The sequence below is a fragment of the Trematomus bernacchii genome, unplaced genomic scaffold, assembly GCF_902827165.1.
Source record: "Trematomus bernacchii unplaced genomic scaffold, fTreBer1.1, whole genome shotgun sequence".
NCBI lineage: Eukaryota > Metazoa > Chordata > Actinopteri > Perciformes > Nototheniidae > Trematomus > Trematomus bernacchii.
Window position 1 is genome coordinate 3,654,361 of NW_022987714.1, and position 17,816 is coordinate 3,672,176.

General features: G+C 38.7%; 1 protein-coding gene across 1 annotated transcript; it reads right to left on the reverse strand.

Annotated features, from left to right (window-relative positions):
• Positions 1-6,126: 6,126 nt before the first annotated feature.
• On the reverse strand, positions 6,127-8,180 carry si:dkeyp-59c12.1 (uncharacterized protein LOC555379 homolog). Its single transcript, XM_034141218.1, has 4 exons — positions 8,047-8,180; positions 7,903-7,956; positions 7,738-7,814; positions 6,127-7,306 (listed from the first exon to the last, which is right to left on the reverse strand). Exons 1-4 carry the CDS (start codon positions 8,135-8,137, stop codon positions 6,881-6,883), a joined length of 648 nt encoding a protein of 215 aa, XP_033997109.1. The 5' UTR covers positions 8,138-8,180; the 3' UTR covers positions 6,127-6,880.
• Positions 8,181-17,816: the final 9,636 nt, after the last annotated feature.

Consider the following 17,816-nt stretch of genomic DNA (forward strand, 5'->3'; position numbering starts at 1 on the left):
ATTGGCGTAGAGCTGTTGAGGGCCGGACCATTAACTGTCATCTGAAGTCTGGTGCCGTTTGGACCATTTTCAGAGGAGTAACGGCAACTTCGTGTTTTTTGGCGAGGGATGCGTTGCCATGGAAACGGCATATGATGACATCCCATAATTGGCATATTGCTGTTGAGGGGCGGACTAGTAGCCATCATCTGAAGTCTGGTGCAGTTTGGACCATTTTCCATTGACTTAAGGCAACATTGTGTTTTACGGCGTGGGATGCGTTGCCATGGCAACGGCATATGATGACATCCCATAATTGGCATAGTGCTGTTGAGGGGCGGACTAGTAGCCATCATCTGAAGTCTGGTGCAGTTTGGACCATTTTCCATTGACTTAAGACAACATCGTGTTTTACGGCGAGTGATTCGTTGCCATGGAAACGGCTTACGGTGAGATCTCAGATTTCACGTAGAGCTGTTGAGGCATGGACCGGTGATATAAAAATGAAGATTGGGGGACGATGGGACCGTGTCCATTGGAGTTACAGCGACACCGTGTTTTATGGCGAGGGATGCGTTGCCATGGTAACGCCATATTAAGTAACATCAATTTTGACGTAGAGCTGTTCAGGGCCATAGTGTTAACCATCATGTGAAGTTTGGTGGCGTTCTGAGTATGTCAGTTGGCGTTATGACATCATCGTGTTCCATGGCGAGGGATCGCCTAGCATCGAGCGAACGTGAACTTTGGCGCCAATTCACGGCTACGCCGTGCGAAAGAAAAAAACTTCCGTGATAACTTTGAATTGCCCATGTCTCGAGGCGCTACCCGACGAATTTCGAGTCGTACGGATAAAGTCCCTGGGAGAAGATAGATTTCGTGCGGAGGACGAAAAACGCGATAAATCGCGTTTTTCCGACACCAAATTCAAAATGGCCGGCTTCCTGTACGTTATTGTATACCCCTCCAAGAGGCTTTTTGGTTTGTCTTCGCACCCTAGATATGCGTAGTGAGTTTCGTTTGTTTACGTGAAAGTTAAAGTGGGGGAAGTTTACGTTAAAAACGGAAGTGGGCGTGGCCTACGCAATTTTTGACGCAAAGTTCCGGAACCAATTACATATCTGAAGTTGCACCAATTCTGACGCGCGTGCAAAATTTGGTGAGTTTTCACATATGTTGCAGGGGTCAAAGGTTTATCGGTCGCTGCGCGACCGATTTCAATAGGGTCTTCGCCGACCTAGGTCTCAGACCCTAATAAATGTCATGAAATGAAATGAAAGCCCCCTGTTGTTGTATGATTAAAGACAATGTGGCTGAGTTAAAAAAAAAGATTAATTTCAGGTGCTTTTCTGAACAGATTCCAAATACTTTATTGAGCATTTTCATTAAGGTTTCAGGGTTTACCGCGCAATGCTTATGATGATTGATGAATTTCTCATTTCCCCTGACAAAGAGGCGTCTGCTGTTTACCCAAATCTGTTGGATTTGTATGCTTTTGACATTGTTGACTGCATTCTCCTCATTCACTTAGAAAATTGTTTTTCCTGCTAAAACTGTCCTGAATTTGATGAAATCACACATGCTGAGAAATTCACTTATTTTTTTGTAACCAGAACATGTTTTAGAGCTGTGTGTAGCATCACAGTTCAGTAATGTTTCACCATGAGGCACAGCAAGAGGGTGCAGTGGAGTGAACATTCAGTATTCTCCTTGTTCCAGCTTCTTTAGCATTTTCTTAATCTTAATCGACCACAATATATATTAAGCTTTTTTTTTACTGTGCTGTGTTGTACTGTTGTATTTTGTGGGTTTTGTTTAGTACCTTGCAATGCAACCTTGCACAAAATACCCTATATAAAAATACAGTAGAAGTTCCTCCAGCTACTCTTTTTTCCAAAGAAATGCAACATCAACCTCCTCAACAAGTTCCTAGTGTGACAGGGAGTCTATGTAATAGCATTGCAATCAGTCCAAGGTATTTTCCAACCTTTGCTTAAAGAACAGAAAGCTGCTCTGAAGATTCATTTAGCAGACACAGTCTTTAATGAATATAAATATAACGGAAACTATTAGTCCTGTCAGTAGTTCTAATGTTTGACCCATAGCCTGATGTTCTGTGTGTGACCTTGTTTAAAATGTAAGCAACGGCATTCTTCACATTCAGTACGCATTCCCTACAACTCCCCTTTCTCAGCATAATTCAGAGGATAAATATCAGACAAAGGGGCTGTTACACAACATGGGACCCCTGCAGTGAGTTCAGCCTGGCAGTCAGCTAAAGATGTCGAGATGTATGTGCATAAGGACACGCTATGATCCCGCTGTGTGAAGCATGTTGCATGTAAACTGGATATCATGTAAAACAAGCTATTTTCATTGATAACTGGAAAACGATGTTGGTACCTTTTTGTTATCTGTCTTTGCAAAATCCAACAAAATGTTTTTACACATGCTCTAAAGAGATTGCATTTGCCCGATCAAAGAAATGTATTTTGTAAGTAATTCAAAATTAATCTAAATTAGACCAGTATTATGTGTAAATGTATATCCATTTGAAATCTATCACTGCTGAACATCAGGAAAACACATGTACTGTGGGCTTTCACACATTTTATTTGATATTCTATTTGGGTTTAACTGAATCCAGCATCTACAGTATAAGGTTTTGTGGGAATCTATAAGGGAGGCAAGTAACGCACATTGTACCCAAAATATAGGGTTAGGGGTCAGGGGTTATGTTGTTATTGGTGTCAGTTAATAACCTTCATCATTAAGTTAATCTGAATGGACTTATTTGAAGTGGAAAGCGTAAAAACCACAAATTATGTATTTGATTACTTTTAAGTTAACTGTTTTAGTGTACTGAAAATACTGAGCAAAAACATTTAAGTCAATGCTTCAGTTTTTTCAGTGTAGTTTGACAGTTGTTATAGTTAAGGCCTTAATTTGTGTTAATGAAATGTGGTTTTATTTTTTAGCAATGTGAATTATTCAGAGGGTGTCACAGGTACATAATAAAGGAAACAATAGTTATTTATTAGAAAAACACCACCTTAATACACATTTAACCAGTTTAACCATTTAATCAGTTAAAACATCAGTACGCCCATGTTATGTGTGCCTCTGTGTGACACCTGCTAGATACTGCCTGCTGCAGGGGAAACCGGGTCAATATCCCATTCCCAACATCCATTACATTACTCAAGTTACTCAACACCATGATTTTATTTACCAGCTCACACGCAAAGCTCTGTCTCACCTGACCCCCACATTAACCCTTCCTGTAAGAAGAAATGTTTTCCCAAGTCAATCATCCATTTAATATTAGATCAAAGCATTATCTTCAGCTCAGCCCTCCAGACACGACTACCCTGCTCTCAGTGGTGGATCTGGTTATTAAAGGCTCAAATAAGCAAATTATCTTTTGATCTGCGGGATCATGTTAGTTATGATGCATTCAGATGCTGAACCTTATGTATATATTGCTCCTACTATTCCACTATTCATTTCTCATCAATGTGAGAAATGATGTGAGTTTCTTATCCTTTTCAATGATTGTAAAAATGGAAATCCTCAGAGATCAAGAGTGGGAGGTCTAAGACAGAAAAGAAGTCTGACAAGTTTCTTTATGATAAATGTCACAAAAGCTTTCTAAAATCCTGCAATATTCATGTCAACATGCAGACAGCTGAATTACTGTTGTGCCTGTAATCCTGACTGTTCTCATACACATATATACACATCAGAGAGCCCTTGACAACTTGCCAATATAAACCCCTGCCTTTCTTGCTTTAGTGACAAATAGAAAATGGAAGAATGGTAAATAAAATAGTTGAGAAAAAACAATCTTGAGTATGGTATTTATGTTCAACAGGTTTTAGACCCCTAACTGTGTGCAAGTGTGCTGTTTAATAAGTAAGATAAGCCAATAAAAAGTACAAAGTGCTATTGAACTTTGAACCTTCACAACTTTCAGCGCCGGGGGTTGAATTATCATTGCTGTGTGCACACACCAGGACTTTATTTGGAAAACTGTAGAGCGCTGCAGGGGGTCCTTAAGTCTTTGCAGGGGAGCTTAGCGAAGGCAAAAGGGCATATGCAGGATAGTTGGCATTCTTCAACAGTTAACACATTTCTTTATAAATCTTGTTAACGAAAAGGCTCATTGAGCATCTCAGTCTTTCACAGTGCTCACATTCCTGACCCCCTGTTTAAATCCTGTATTAGGAAATTGAAAGTCATTGTCAGGTTGAAAAAGCCTGTAATGCCACAAGGTAAGAGTCCAGGTGTGAGCCTGCCTCGGCTTAAACAGGAGACATTACATGCTGTTGCTTATTATAAATCATTCTGATCAATTTCTTCCAATAAAAGATAGTGAGCTACCAACATATGGCATTTTCCTACAAGCCTGGTACAACATCTGTTCAAAATAAAGTTGGGAACTGACAGAGGAAACAGCATTCAGTTGAGGTTAAAATTGTGACCGGAAGCTAAGAGACAATGATGCATGTGTAAGATTATTTTATCGGTAGCTAATTTCTACCAAAAAAACTATTGAATTTTGGTATATTTATATTTAATGTCAGATTCATCGAAAAGTTAAAGTTTACTGTTAAATGCGCAAATGTAATGAGCAAACCAGATTATTTTTTGTAAATAGATGTTTTAATATAGTTATGCTGTTGTCAAACGTTTTGATTCCATATCATCAAACATTTGTTTAGATTTTTTAATCTAAATCAAGAAAAAGGTATTTTGATGATAATACTTTTTTTTTTCATTTTGTGGGTAAGGTTTCTGTATACTTTTTCTGGAATACTGTAATTCCTTGTTTACTCACCTCATTCTTCCAATAAGTGACTTTGGCTTAAAGCATCCAGTCAGGGTCTAGTTGTTTGGTTAATGTTTGACTAGATGTGAGAGTCCCATTATGCTATTTTGAATGTGTCATAGTGTTGGATGCACTCATGTCAGGAGCTGATACACTCCTGGGATTCAATTTACTTTTGTGTTGTAAACACAAAAGATGCTTCTGGGTGGAACATTTGTTTTGGATATGATTTATTTATTTATAAAATAGCATACAGAACATATTTATTCAAACAGCAACTTAGTATTAGTCTCAGAACAGTTACACCTCAGCAGACTTTGAACCAGTTGCTCCCCAGCAGCTTGCTCTCCTGCAGTGATCCAAACATTTAAGGAGGAGTTGTCAGATGTGACAAAACACATGCGCCTGCTACTGAACACATGACCTCCTTGGCAGAGGAAATAAACAGATACCTAAACATCCATTTTCAAATAGTTTTTGAGCAGATTTGTTATAAGTCTCTTTGACTTCCGTGGTCTTTTTAATTGAAAACAGGCTGTTTCAAAGGGAATTTTCAGTCAGAGATCTTCTTCAAGCATCAATGCGTAAATGACGGAAAGTTTCCTCCATTAAATATGTATTTCATAGTTCCAAGTGAGCAGATGCTTTTTCAATCGAAGTCTTAAATCTTAGCTCCAGCATTTCAAACAAGCCACTATGTAGTGCTCAGGAATCTTTCAAAATAGACTACAGTATATTGGCTAAAAGACAAATATATGATTGAATCTTGTTTGAAAGCAGCTCTTGTAGGGGTTGCAGTTGATTCTGTGTCATGCTGTGAAGTGACCAGAGGCTGTGACAAGGAGCTGCATGGTCCAGACCACCCCAGTCTTTCTGAGTTAACCTGTGCCTTGTTCCTGTCAGATTCCTCACACTGAAGAATTAAAGGGGGGAGCTGGCACCAGCTTACCTGCCATTTGCCCTCCCATGGATAGCCGTAATAGCCGCACATGGTGGATAGACTAGACATGTTCCTGACACAGAACGACAGAGGTCAAAGAGAGGACAAGAAGAATAGAAATGTCTGCCGCCTAATGTTTTGGGTCAGACCGAGTTTGCTGGGGCAGGCCAGCCACAAGTTAGAGGGATTTTTCATGTAGGAAATGTTCTCCTAGATCTACAGAGAAATTCCTTATATTTAAAAAGAGCTCGAAGTCTCGATTTAAGTTTGACTGGGGCAGAAGGAAGATCATTTATCAAGTTTATATGTTTTACAGCATCCGTTTGGAGAATTGACCGACTCCTGTCACTCCTTATAGGGTACAAGGTTTTTCCTAATGTGGATCAACTGACTGTTTAATCATGTTACTGGAAAACAAACATTGGAATTTGAGAGTCAACACAAATGAAAATCACTTTTTATGCTTTATTTAAAATCCTTGTAATACATAAAACAAGGCATATATAAAAAATACATCTCAGCACATTGTCCATAGTAGATGGATTAAACATGGGAGAGCTCATAAATAAAAAGGAAACACTTTTATGTGTAATGCTTTAAAGAGTTGAATAAATATACATGATTTACTTTCAATAATCTGTAACAAAATTAGGCACGACACGTTTTCAGTCACTTTTTTAGTGATGCAAAAGTTTTTTGTTGTAAATTGAAGAGCATTTTTCTTTGGTCATTATCATGACTAAAGGCACATTTAGATTGTACATATTGTTTCTTCCAATATAAATCCCTTCTTAAACTTCACATACCTTGCTGCACACAATAGCATATAAAATGTCAAGTATCTGTAGAATTAATAACTTTAGTTTCATCAGTCCAACCTTGAAGTGCAGCTAACCTCAAAACATGTCACCAAAGAACCTCTTTCACATTGTTTTGTCTAAATGTTTTCTTTTCAGGAACAGCTTTCTGTCTTGTCTCTGACTCAGGGGACTTCATTTTGATCTTTGGCACAGTCACATGGTAATATTTCCCTGACAGACTGTGATGTCCATCAGGTAAAACCCTCATTACTGTATGTGTGACCCCTCTCATGCAGTTCATAGAAAACTCCTTCTGCTGTTATGGTCTTGCTAAAAGGAGTCTGTCCGTCTCCTGGCAAACACCGCAGACATGCTCTTCACGATGCCCTTGAACCCCAGAGGTCTCTTGGTCGTCAGCTTTGCACCCTTTATCCTGCCCACCAGACCGTGAAACACCATGAGCACACTGTGGTAGTTCTCAGCCGCTGACACCTCGCAGAAGTGGCAGCCCGTGTTGAGAGCCAGCAGACGGCCCTCCTCGCTCAGCACTGTCCTCCTGTGGTGCAAGTCCCTCTTGTTACCCACAACCACTATGGGCGCTTTGTCTGCGTTCAGGTAGTCTTTGGTGGACTTGATGGTCTGAATGAGCCTGCTGACGGCGTTGAAACTGGCCCTGTCGCAGATGCTGTAGACGAGAACGAAGCCGTCTGCCCATTGGACTTTCTTCTCAAAGAGTGACGTCTCCACAGACAAATCCTGTGAAAACAGATCATTTAATTTTATTGGTGAAAATAACAAAATAAATATAATTGAATAATGTTTTTAGACTAATTGCAGTAGAGCTATAATTATTACTTTTGCAGTTACCTTGTGATTTTACACACTATATGATTATCTCGTATCTTATTTAAATTAGTAATCCTAAAATACATCATATATATATATTTGTATGTGATGGACTTAAATGCTACACGTGTGTTACCTGAGGCACTTTTTGATGAAAATTGAACTTTACTCGTAATTAATTATTTTTACATTGCATTAAATCTACTGAATTTAAAGATATTTAGGAGTAGGCTACTTCCTCTAACACTAGTACCAGCATAATTTATTAGCAGATTAAAGCAGCATTATTACAACTGAAATATTTGACAGCATTTGTCAGATAGTAGTTTATATCTCCTTACCTCAGAACAAGGTGAATCCCAAATATTGAGGGTGGTTCTCCTCTCATCTACCATAAAACTGTGGCTGTAGATGGACTCTGCAAGACAAAGGTTAAGTTAATGGAAAGTTAGATGAAGTTGAAAGGCTGCAATCAATATAACGATGTTATTTAAAGATACACTTACCGATATCTCCATACTCTCCAATGAATCTCCGAGTTAAGAGACGTACAGTCAGCGCTAAAATCAAACAAAAAACAACAAACATTAACCCATGTGCCACAGACACATGTATATGTAACTACTTCTCTGCTACAGAAATGTTTTTACCTGATTTCCCAACGCTTTCTGTGCCCATTACTACAATGTTAGCATCCATTTTCAGTGAGTCAGCTGTGTGTGTGGAGCTGTTGAGCCTCATGTGGCCTTTATTATAGGACACACAGGTGGGCGGGGTAAACAAATTACCCATAACAACAGCAGCAATCATTCCCTCACGTGGTCCCGCGCACGCGCCTGTCTGTAGAAGGAACCCTCTACAGGTGAATGAAGGAATGACTGTGTGTAGCTGTAGATATTCATCTTTTTCTCACATTATACATTTTTATAAGATGTTCTTATCACATTTCAAGGAAATCAGCAGGTAAAATGTACTATATTTTCTCAAGAAGACTTTCTCATGTCATGCCACCTTATAACTCTACTCATTTCATTTCATTTCAATCTTTATTTCGAACAGATTAAGAAAATAACAAATAAAAAATAACAAATGTGAAAAACAGAATACCGTATTGTTAAAATACAGTATTTATCCACATTCATGATAATATTTATATATTCAACATGTGTCCGAAAGGGAGTAGGAGGAAGCAAATGCTTATTAATTCCCACCCCTCCAATGTCAAAGGAAAATATTGCATCTTTTCCTACATCTACTTTGCAAATTATAATTATAATCACACACATATGACTTAAACCCAATAAATGTGCTTCATTTTTATAGATTACACAATAGGACATCAGCTCCAACTCAATAAAGTATTAATTCAGTAAAAAATAATCTGATGAAAAGGGGTAACTTTTTTTCATTGTAAACATTGTGCTGATAAACCTTTACCTAAATAATTCCTCTACAAGGAACAACAACTAAACTAACAGACTATTTACTATATGAATTACTGGCAAAGTCACATATAAAACAAATTAGTTTGTTTTGTAGATCATGCAGTATACCTTTAAACTGCATTTTCTTAATTATGTAAACAACATTTAAAGGGCACCAGAAAATATGAATACCTATATTCTTGGTGATAATCAGTGCATTCATTGATTTGAGTTTAAGATTTCTCAACGTGCCCTTCCTTAATCCAGTCAAATAAATACACTTTTCCATTTGCTACTGCAATATTGACAGCAACCACAAGGGGGAGGCAGCATTTAATTAATGTCTTCCACAAACAGATGACTTTATTTTGCTTCCTGGAGCCAGAAGAGGCAGAGGAGGCCGGCTCTACAGAGATTGGCAGAACAGAAACAGACCCTAAGGTAATTGGCTGTTTGACTGGAATTAGAGAGAGATTTGTCTTTATCCTCTCCAGCTTTACCTACTCCTCTGTGGGCAACACTGTTTTAATCTGATTCCTCCCAGTAACCTGGTTTCTCAAATGCATGTCAATGCTGTGCACGAAAGTAAATACTACTGTGTGTCAATGAAGTTCAAGTCAGGTATCATTTGAAGAAACAACTTTCATCCCATGTACATGTCATAGTCTTGTTGTAGTATAAAAAGCAGCAATAAACTCAGACCCCAGAAACCCTTCATATCATATCTGATATCATTTCCTCTCTCTTATCTCTTATCTTATAATGATGGTTATGAAGTTCTTCCAGGCACACATTTTGCGAAGAATATGGAATAGTGGCAACAACTTGAGCTTAGCCCTCAGAGGTTGTGTTTGAGGACACTGCGAACATTGCAACTTTGAGTGTGTTTTACTATAAATGTTCTCATTACTTATTTAGAATGTATGTTAAAAAGTAGAAATATATTTGTTGTAATCATCCTTTATCCTAATGTATTGGTGCACTTACTGGTAATGCACAGGGAACCCAATATAATGGAAAAAGTACAAACGGTTTTCCTAAGGTCTGTTTTTACCATTAAGAGGGATGTAAACATGTGTTGCACTGGCTCATAACAACTATTATAGAAAAGGCCGGAATACACAAAATCTAATTTATGAAACGCAAGTCTACGTTTTTATTATAAACAAATGCATTATAATTAATATAATGTTCATAAAAAGCCTGACACATAATCCTAAAAACTAACTTGGGTTAAACTATTCACAGTTCAGTGTATGACTGCTTGTTCTTCTGAAGTCACAGGCGCGTTCACACCAAGTACTTTGCCGTATTTAGTGCCGGTGTTGTGTCAAATTATGCACCCCCATAATGAAATGCCCCCCTTGTCACGGGAACGCGCATTTCTAAATGACACGTTTACACCTTAAACGATGTTTAAAACGAAAAGTAAACGTTCAGGGTTTTTATTAATGGTAATTTTCAGACTGTGAGTTGTTTAGTGGTAGCTCATATAGTCTTGATTCTTGTGGTTAAACTTTTCGCTCCGTATTTGATGGTAGTGGTGTCGAAATTCATTCGTCACTTCCTTTTCAGTTTTTGTTTTTTTTAATCTTTTTTTTTTGTTATTATTGTTACGTCCTGTCTGTATACACGTGCTTTAAAATGTATTGTTTAATTTTACATATTTGTCATATAATAATCAAAATATATGTTTACAAATGTTACATAGTCTTTGTCAGCATATTTTTGCCACGTTATGCACCCCTTGCTATCTTACATAATAAAAGTGTCACATTCATAAAACTTGCTCCATGTATTGGTACTAGTCCTAAAACTATACCCTAAAAAATGCTTGAGGGTGGGAATAATAGAAACATCTTTTTGGGTGGGGTGCATGTTATGACAGGCCTGGTTATCACAATATGCCCCCCCTTGCTATCTTACAAAATAAAAGTGTCACATTCATGAAACTTGCTCCATTTATTGGTACTAGTCCTACAACTGTACCCTAAAAAATGCTTGAGGGTGGGATTAATACAAACATCTTTTGGGGGGGGGGTGCATTTTATGACAGGCCTGGTTATCACAATATGCCCCCCCTTGCTATCTTACAAAATAAAAGTGTCACATTCATGAAACTTGCTCCATTCATTGGTACTAGTCCTACAACTATACCCTGAAAAATGCTTGAGGGTGGGATTAATAGAAACATCTTTTGGGGGGGGGTGCATTTTATGACAGGCCTGGTTTATCATCCGAGTCAGAAATAAAGCAAATATGGAGTGAGGGCTAGTCCTGCAATTGTCCAACACATTTACATACACACAGTAATTAATAATACATGTTGAATGAAATGCGCGTTCCCGTGACAAGGGGGGCATTTCATTATGGGGGTGCATAATTTGACACAACACCGGCACTCAGTGCCCCGGCACTTATTACCCCAGGGCATTTAGTACAGATCGCGTTCACACCGGAGTACTTTTCCCTGAGGGAAGATTACGCAAATGAGCCGCCGACGTCACTTCATCTTCTTCTGCTTTGGATTTACTGGCAGGCCGCAAACAACTTCACGGCGTATACTGCCACCCGGAGTCCCCGGCCAGAAGTCCCCGGAGTTGGGGACTGGCTTCAGTAGAAGCTGCTGGGACTCCCAGCAGCTTCTACTGATTCCTTCCGAGTAAATCGCCAGAATGCCGACACCTCCTCATCTCCACCGCTCCCATGTTTTATTTTGTGTTGCCATAAGTTAGTCTCTCTGCGTTTGTGCACTGGGCGAATGCTAATGCTAATAATGCTAATGCCAGGATAATAAAATGGCGGCTCTACAAAACATTTCAGAGTTGTACGGGGCGTGGTTTGCAATTCGCCCAGCCAATCAGAACTGGGGCACTTTTTTCCCTCAGGAAAGTACCATCTCTCAGCAGGCACTAAAAATGGGGGTAAAAGTTCCCGAGATTAAGTGCTCGTTTTGGTGTGAACGCGACATAAGGGGTACTAACGGAACTAAACGTGAAAAGTACGGTGAAAAGTACTCCGGTGTGAACGCGGCTAATGCCTATAGTCATGTGCCGCGTTCACACCGGAGTACTTTTCACCGTACTTTTACCCCCATTTTTAGTGCACAAAATAAAACATGGGAGCGGTGGAGATGAGGAGGTGTCGGCGTTCTGGCGATTTACTCGGAAGGCTTCAGTAGAAGCTGCTGGGAGTCCCAGCAGCTTCTACTGAAGCCAGTCCCCAACTCTGGGGACTTCCGGCCGGGGACTCCGGGTGGCAGTATACGCCGTGAAGTTGTTTGCGGCCTGCCAGTAAACCCAAAGCAGAAGAAGACGAAGTGACGCCAGCGGCTCATTTGCGTAATCTTCCCTCAGGGAAAAGTACTCCGGTGTGAACGCGATCTGTACTAAATGCCCTGGGGTAATAAGTGCCGGGGCACTGAGTGCCGGCACTAAATACGGCAAAGTACTTGGTGTGAACGCGCCTAAAGTTTGAATAAACCAGTCGGCACATTTGACTGATTCAACATTCTTTATCATCATGACACGTTCGTGTGAAATTTATCACAAACATCAGAAGCAAATTACGTTTCCTGGCCAGAAAAGGTGCCACATTCATGAAAATTCATGCACAGCTGCAAAGATATTACAGTGGTGAGAAAAAGGTTATTGGTCCCAGGGCATACAACTGAGAGGGAAACAATGCCAAAACAAATGAATATGCGACAAAACCAGGAAATTTAATATAACCATTTAAGGAAAATACTTACAACATTCTATTAAACTGTTTTTCTTTTCAGATGAACAACAGCACAACAGAGTTTAGCTTCTTAGAATGGTATTTAATTCAGTATAGCGCTACTGTAAAACTCATTGCTTTCTGTCACTTATTGAAATGTGCCTCTGTGCTAAAGGTGTATGGGGTCACTCACACGTCACTGTTACAGTAAACAAACCGAATGACTGCTTCCAGCAAGTGATTCCTAAATGGATGTGCAGTGAATGATGAAGCATCAAATACTCTTCAGAAGTGGAGTTTTAAGAATTTAATGAGGCAAAACATCTCTATCTTGCATGTTTCATAATTCATTTACATCCCTCTGTGAATTTGAAAATAGAGATATTTTGGGGTTTAATCATATTAAAATACCAAAGGTACTGAGGTGATTACCAAACACATTTATAAGTACATTGAAATTCATATTCTTATAATAAATTAAAGGAATAAAGACACTAACCTCTGCATTATTCAGAGGTACAGTAGTTATACTTAACAAATTCCTTTCCTCAAAAGCTGTTTCACAGGAAGCTGCTTCAGCTGTGTGTGCTTATGCAAATAAATCTTCTTACGGACTTAACTAACACTCACTGTATGTGTGCGATAATTCAACTTTTCCCTGTTTCAGGGCTGCGATTACACAAAAAAAAAGAAAACTATACTCTTAATAAAAGGCGTAAAATGGCAGGACTTATTTAAATGTACACATGCTTTGCAATTCTGTTTGAAATGTGTCAATTAAAATAGAAAAAATCTGAACCAGATTCAGGCAGCAGTTTGATGCTTGTCAGAGATGTGTGGACATTACATTCACAGTCATGTTGAAGCAAATTTTAAGAAGTATATGCAGTTTACAGAAAGTGTGTTATAGGATTCCAGGACATTACACATTTTCAGAGTCTATAGATCAAAAGATGTGATATGATTCAAACCGTCTGAAAACATGTTTTCACCTCTGAAAAGATACATGATGCTTAGGGTTTCTTACCTGTATCAGTTTAATCAGAAATGGCTGCTGTATCCATTTAACAGTCGTGATTTTTTGAATTTTCTTGTCACCATAAACAGATATTTTTGCAGCCAATAAGCAATTGCTTGGCATGAAGTATGAATGTCATAAACACTTGTGCACATACAGGCAAAAAGTAGAGAGCAATTGAGTCATGTTATTTGAGCAGCAGCAGAGCAAGCGGTTTTCACAACATTTACAAATGAACATATTGTCACTTCATAAAGTCTTCGAATGTGTTTCGAATTTGTTAGCCCAATAGGGCCATTTTAATGGTGGGGCGTAACAGTCAGCAATCGGTTACAACAGCAGTCAGTTAAAGTTTTCGTTCAGCAAACAGCAACACAATCAGCGGAAATAACATGAGCTATCATTCGGAGCCATGTTTCTGGTCACCTGACGAGTAAGTCCAGTATTCACTCCCTTTTAGCTCTGCTTTAGTCTCAAACAACCCGTTAAACTGCTCCACAATGTTTATCACCGAGTCACCAACTGTGTTTGTCAACATTTTGTTGCAAAGCAGGAACGCTGCAATGGCTTTACGGCTAAAAACAGATGCCTGCAAAACCATAAAATAGCAGGCCATAAAACCAAAACAAAAAGCTAAAAGGCCTTAAAATAGTTAGTAAAGCAAAGAGGAACTTCCCAGTTGAATCATAATTATCTTTCGAGGCTTGGCATTCATCATGACTTGAATGATAACAATTAATATCTAAAGCACATTTCATTCCACCCAGTAGTTATAGAGACATTACACTCGAAACCAGAAATGTCAAAAGAGGATGACCAAATTCAGGATTCATCTTCTGCAAACCATGAACGTAAAAGTGTCATTGCACTTACACAATTTGATTCAATAAGGCAGTTATTTCAGTCTTTAAGATTCATAATGTTAAGTGTTTAAAACGGCAATTGTTGCAGCTGCAGTTGGCCCATTTTGCCCTGTCTTAACCATTAATGTTAAGGATAATGATTAATAACGGCCGTTCAATAGGTTGATAACATTCGAAAAGGGTGCACCACTATCGAGGCTTAAATATTAATAAGAGCAGCTTTAAATCTGTGCACACTGAACAGAAAGAAGTGCATTCCTGTTCTGCATTTTATAAAACTTTGTTATTTTTACTCCTGAAATGGAAACATACATCTATATTTGGACATCTGCAGACAGATTGAGACTTCAGTCCAAAGCAAAAGGATAATTTCTTTAGAACTAATCAGTTGCTTGCAGCTGACAAAGCTAAAAGGCATCCATCATCATCAGTCACTTATACACTGATGCTCTCATTAGACAGCTGTGATACAGGACTAGTGAAGAGGGAAGAGCCATTAGCATGTCATTTCCTAGGCAGGAAGGAAGCTTTCAGACTCGCACTGTTAGAATTACAGGATAAGAGGAAAAAGACCAGGGCACACCAGTCTTTATATACAGAGACTGAAATCATTATTCCTCTCCTCCTGCAAGCATTTGCAGAGAAAGAGGAGGAAAGAGACCTCTCTGTAGAGTTGTTATTAAATGACTTTAAGCCTTTACAATGTCCTCAAATCGGTTTGTAGCTTGCATTTGATGACAAATATTACAAGTTTGAGTTGTTGTCCCTACATATACTGTATTATCAAATTGAATCACCCTTCATCATATAAAAGCTGTGATTAAATGGCACACATACAGTACTGACTCCGCTCTGCCAACATCCTCAATGAAAAACATGTTTTCAAGCCTGCTGTCCCACTGCGGCTGAGTTTGTAAAGCGACCATATGTTCACATGTTGCTTTCAATTTGGTTGCATTTGACTTTAAGAATGGCTTGTGTGCTTACTGGGAAAAGTGCTGCCTGAATATTTCATGGAATAAATATGGTAAGTGGTTTGTAATGGTCCCCGAAGGCTCTTCAGAGTTTCACATTATGTCCTCTCTCCCATGTCTCCTCTCAGTTTGTGCCCCTGGGCAGGAAAGCTGCTGAATGTTCTCCACACCTAAACAACTTTTTGTGAAAATAATTATAGATGCAACAGCTCAATGTTTAGCAAGAAAAACAAAACTCAATGTAACGTATAGCAGTTGAAAACATCCTCTTGAGAAGCAGGCCGCTTGAAGTGATGAACTCTCATGTGATGATGCACAGTCCACATACAATTGAAACAGCTTTAACTCATTGCTTTTGTTTTGTTTTGAAGCAAGCATCTTCACTATTTTAATCATTCTCAAGGCTCTCAATAGCTTAGTCTTTTTTTTAGCAAAAACGTTCTGATAAACCAATGTGCACTACTTGCTCGGCACCAAACTGCAAACAGACACAGCTAATTGTTAACATAGTGGTGCATTTTTGCAGACTAAAGAGTTAGAAATTCCTTAGGAAGTTGGTGGAGACCAAAACAGAGCTATAAGAAGAGTAAAAATGTTAAATGTATCTGGTGGCCAGAAACACAACACCAAATAAATATTAGACTCCGATATGCTAGAATAAAGTCTAACATTTCTGCAGTTCAGGGAAGAGTCTCATAACTCCTGTGATGCTGTAGAGTGAGGTTCATGCCAACTTAAAAGCTTCCAGTTTATTTGCATACATTTGCTTCATGTAAATGTGCTTGAGATAAACTGGAGCAACAATACTCCCTACATGCCTCTCTCCACTCGAGGTCTTTTTTTTCGCCATGTTTTGAACCAGCATTTCAGAAAAATACATTTCAGTCTAGTCTTATTTAGTCTTAAAAAGATGTGCTGAAAAGTGATACAACAATGTGAAATGTAAAAATGTTGTATTAACCTTGTGAGACTGCAGAGACACTATGAGTACCACTGAGGCCTGGAAAGTCACATGAATATCTTGTGCTGTGCTGAGCAAAATGTGCAAGTGAATTATCTCTTCCGTTGCATGAAATCATCTTAACTCCGGACAGCCTCCAGTGACAGAGAGCCTTTTGGATGTGGTACCCAATTAGTCAGCTTTTCAACGTGAATTATCAGCCAACCACATGCCAAACATTGACAATCAAAATGTCAACGACTAAAATATCTTCCTTGCACAAGGAGCGATGAAATCTGCTGAGGGAAGGGATGAAGAAACTGCTTTGCTGTTACTATGTTATGTTTCATGCTTTGCTGCAGAGGGATGTGCTGCTTGCTGTTTCTCATGAGAGTGGCTGTCTTATCCCACCATGTGGATAACCCCACCCATCCTAAACAATGCTTTGCTTTCCTCTGTAAGTACAGTAAGGCTTATTTGATTTATGAGTCTGTTCATAGTTACCAGTTTTAGCTGAGCCATTGAAGAAGGCTTTAATTTAGGGGTTTTAGGCTATGATTTTAGGTCGGCTGTCATTCACATTTTAAAAGAAGTCAAATGACAAAAACATTTAGTTTCTTGCACTCAAAGCTTTCTATCTTTAACTGTGTACTCTGAAGCAGCTGGTGAGAGCTGTTCTCTTTTCTTCTTCTTAATTTAAATGCTATGTCCGCTAGGTAGTCATTTACTGTATCTGTCTGCTATTTGGTGCTGAGCAGGTAGAGAACTGTGAGGTTTTTAAACCTCTTTGGTCAAAACACAAATCTATAATAGTATTAAGAGTGAACAAAGAAAGACAAGTTGCAGCCAGACTAACAAACAATAACAAATGAGTAAACAATGAACTTAAACTTGATATAAAGCTCATTAGAGCCACAGAGAGATGCAGATATAGGTGTTTTTTCTCTGTAAGTTCATTGATACCAGCGTGGTTCAGAGAATAAAGTTGTCTTTGGTACTACAAGTGTTGCGGGAGTTTTGACCTATCCAGACTGGTTTATACAGTGCCACCATCCATAAGATTCCCTAAATAGAAAATTAAATGATTTTATTTACACTAATAAAACATTTTTTACATTGCAAACATGCCATCTGAGTGCATACTACATTAGTAAGGGGTTAACTGTAGCAAATTGTGGTAAGAAAATGACCCAGAAACCTGTGGTTGCTCCTTAAGACTATATTTGTTTGTGGTAAACTTCACAAGATACCATCATTCTTATGATCAGCTTTGTAACTGCCTTTGAATGTTATTTTTAAGATCTGTTTGCCTTCAGACTACTGTTTGCGACAATAAAGAAAGTACTTTAGGGTGTTTTAAGGGGACATTTGCATTTTTGGTTCACATCGTTATGAAGCTCTAGAATGAGGCTCATAAGTTAATAAATACTTGAACTTCAGTCAACAAAGTGCAAGTGCTTTCTCTCCAGGATGTAAATGTT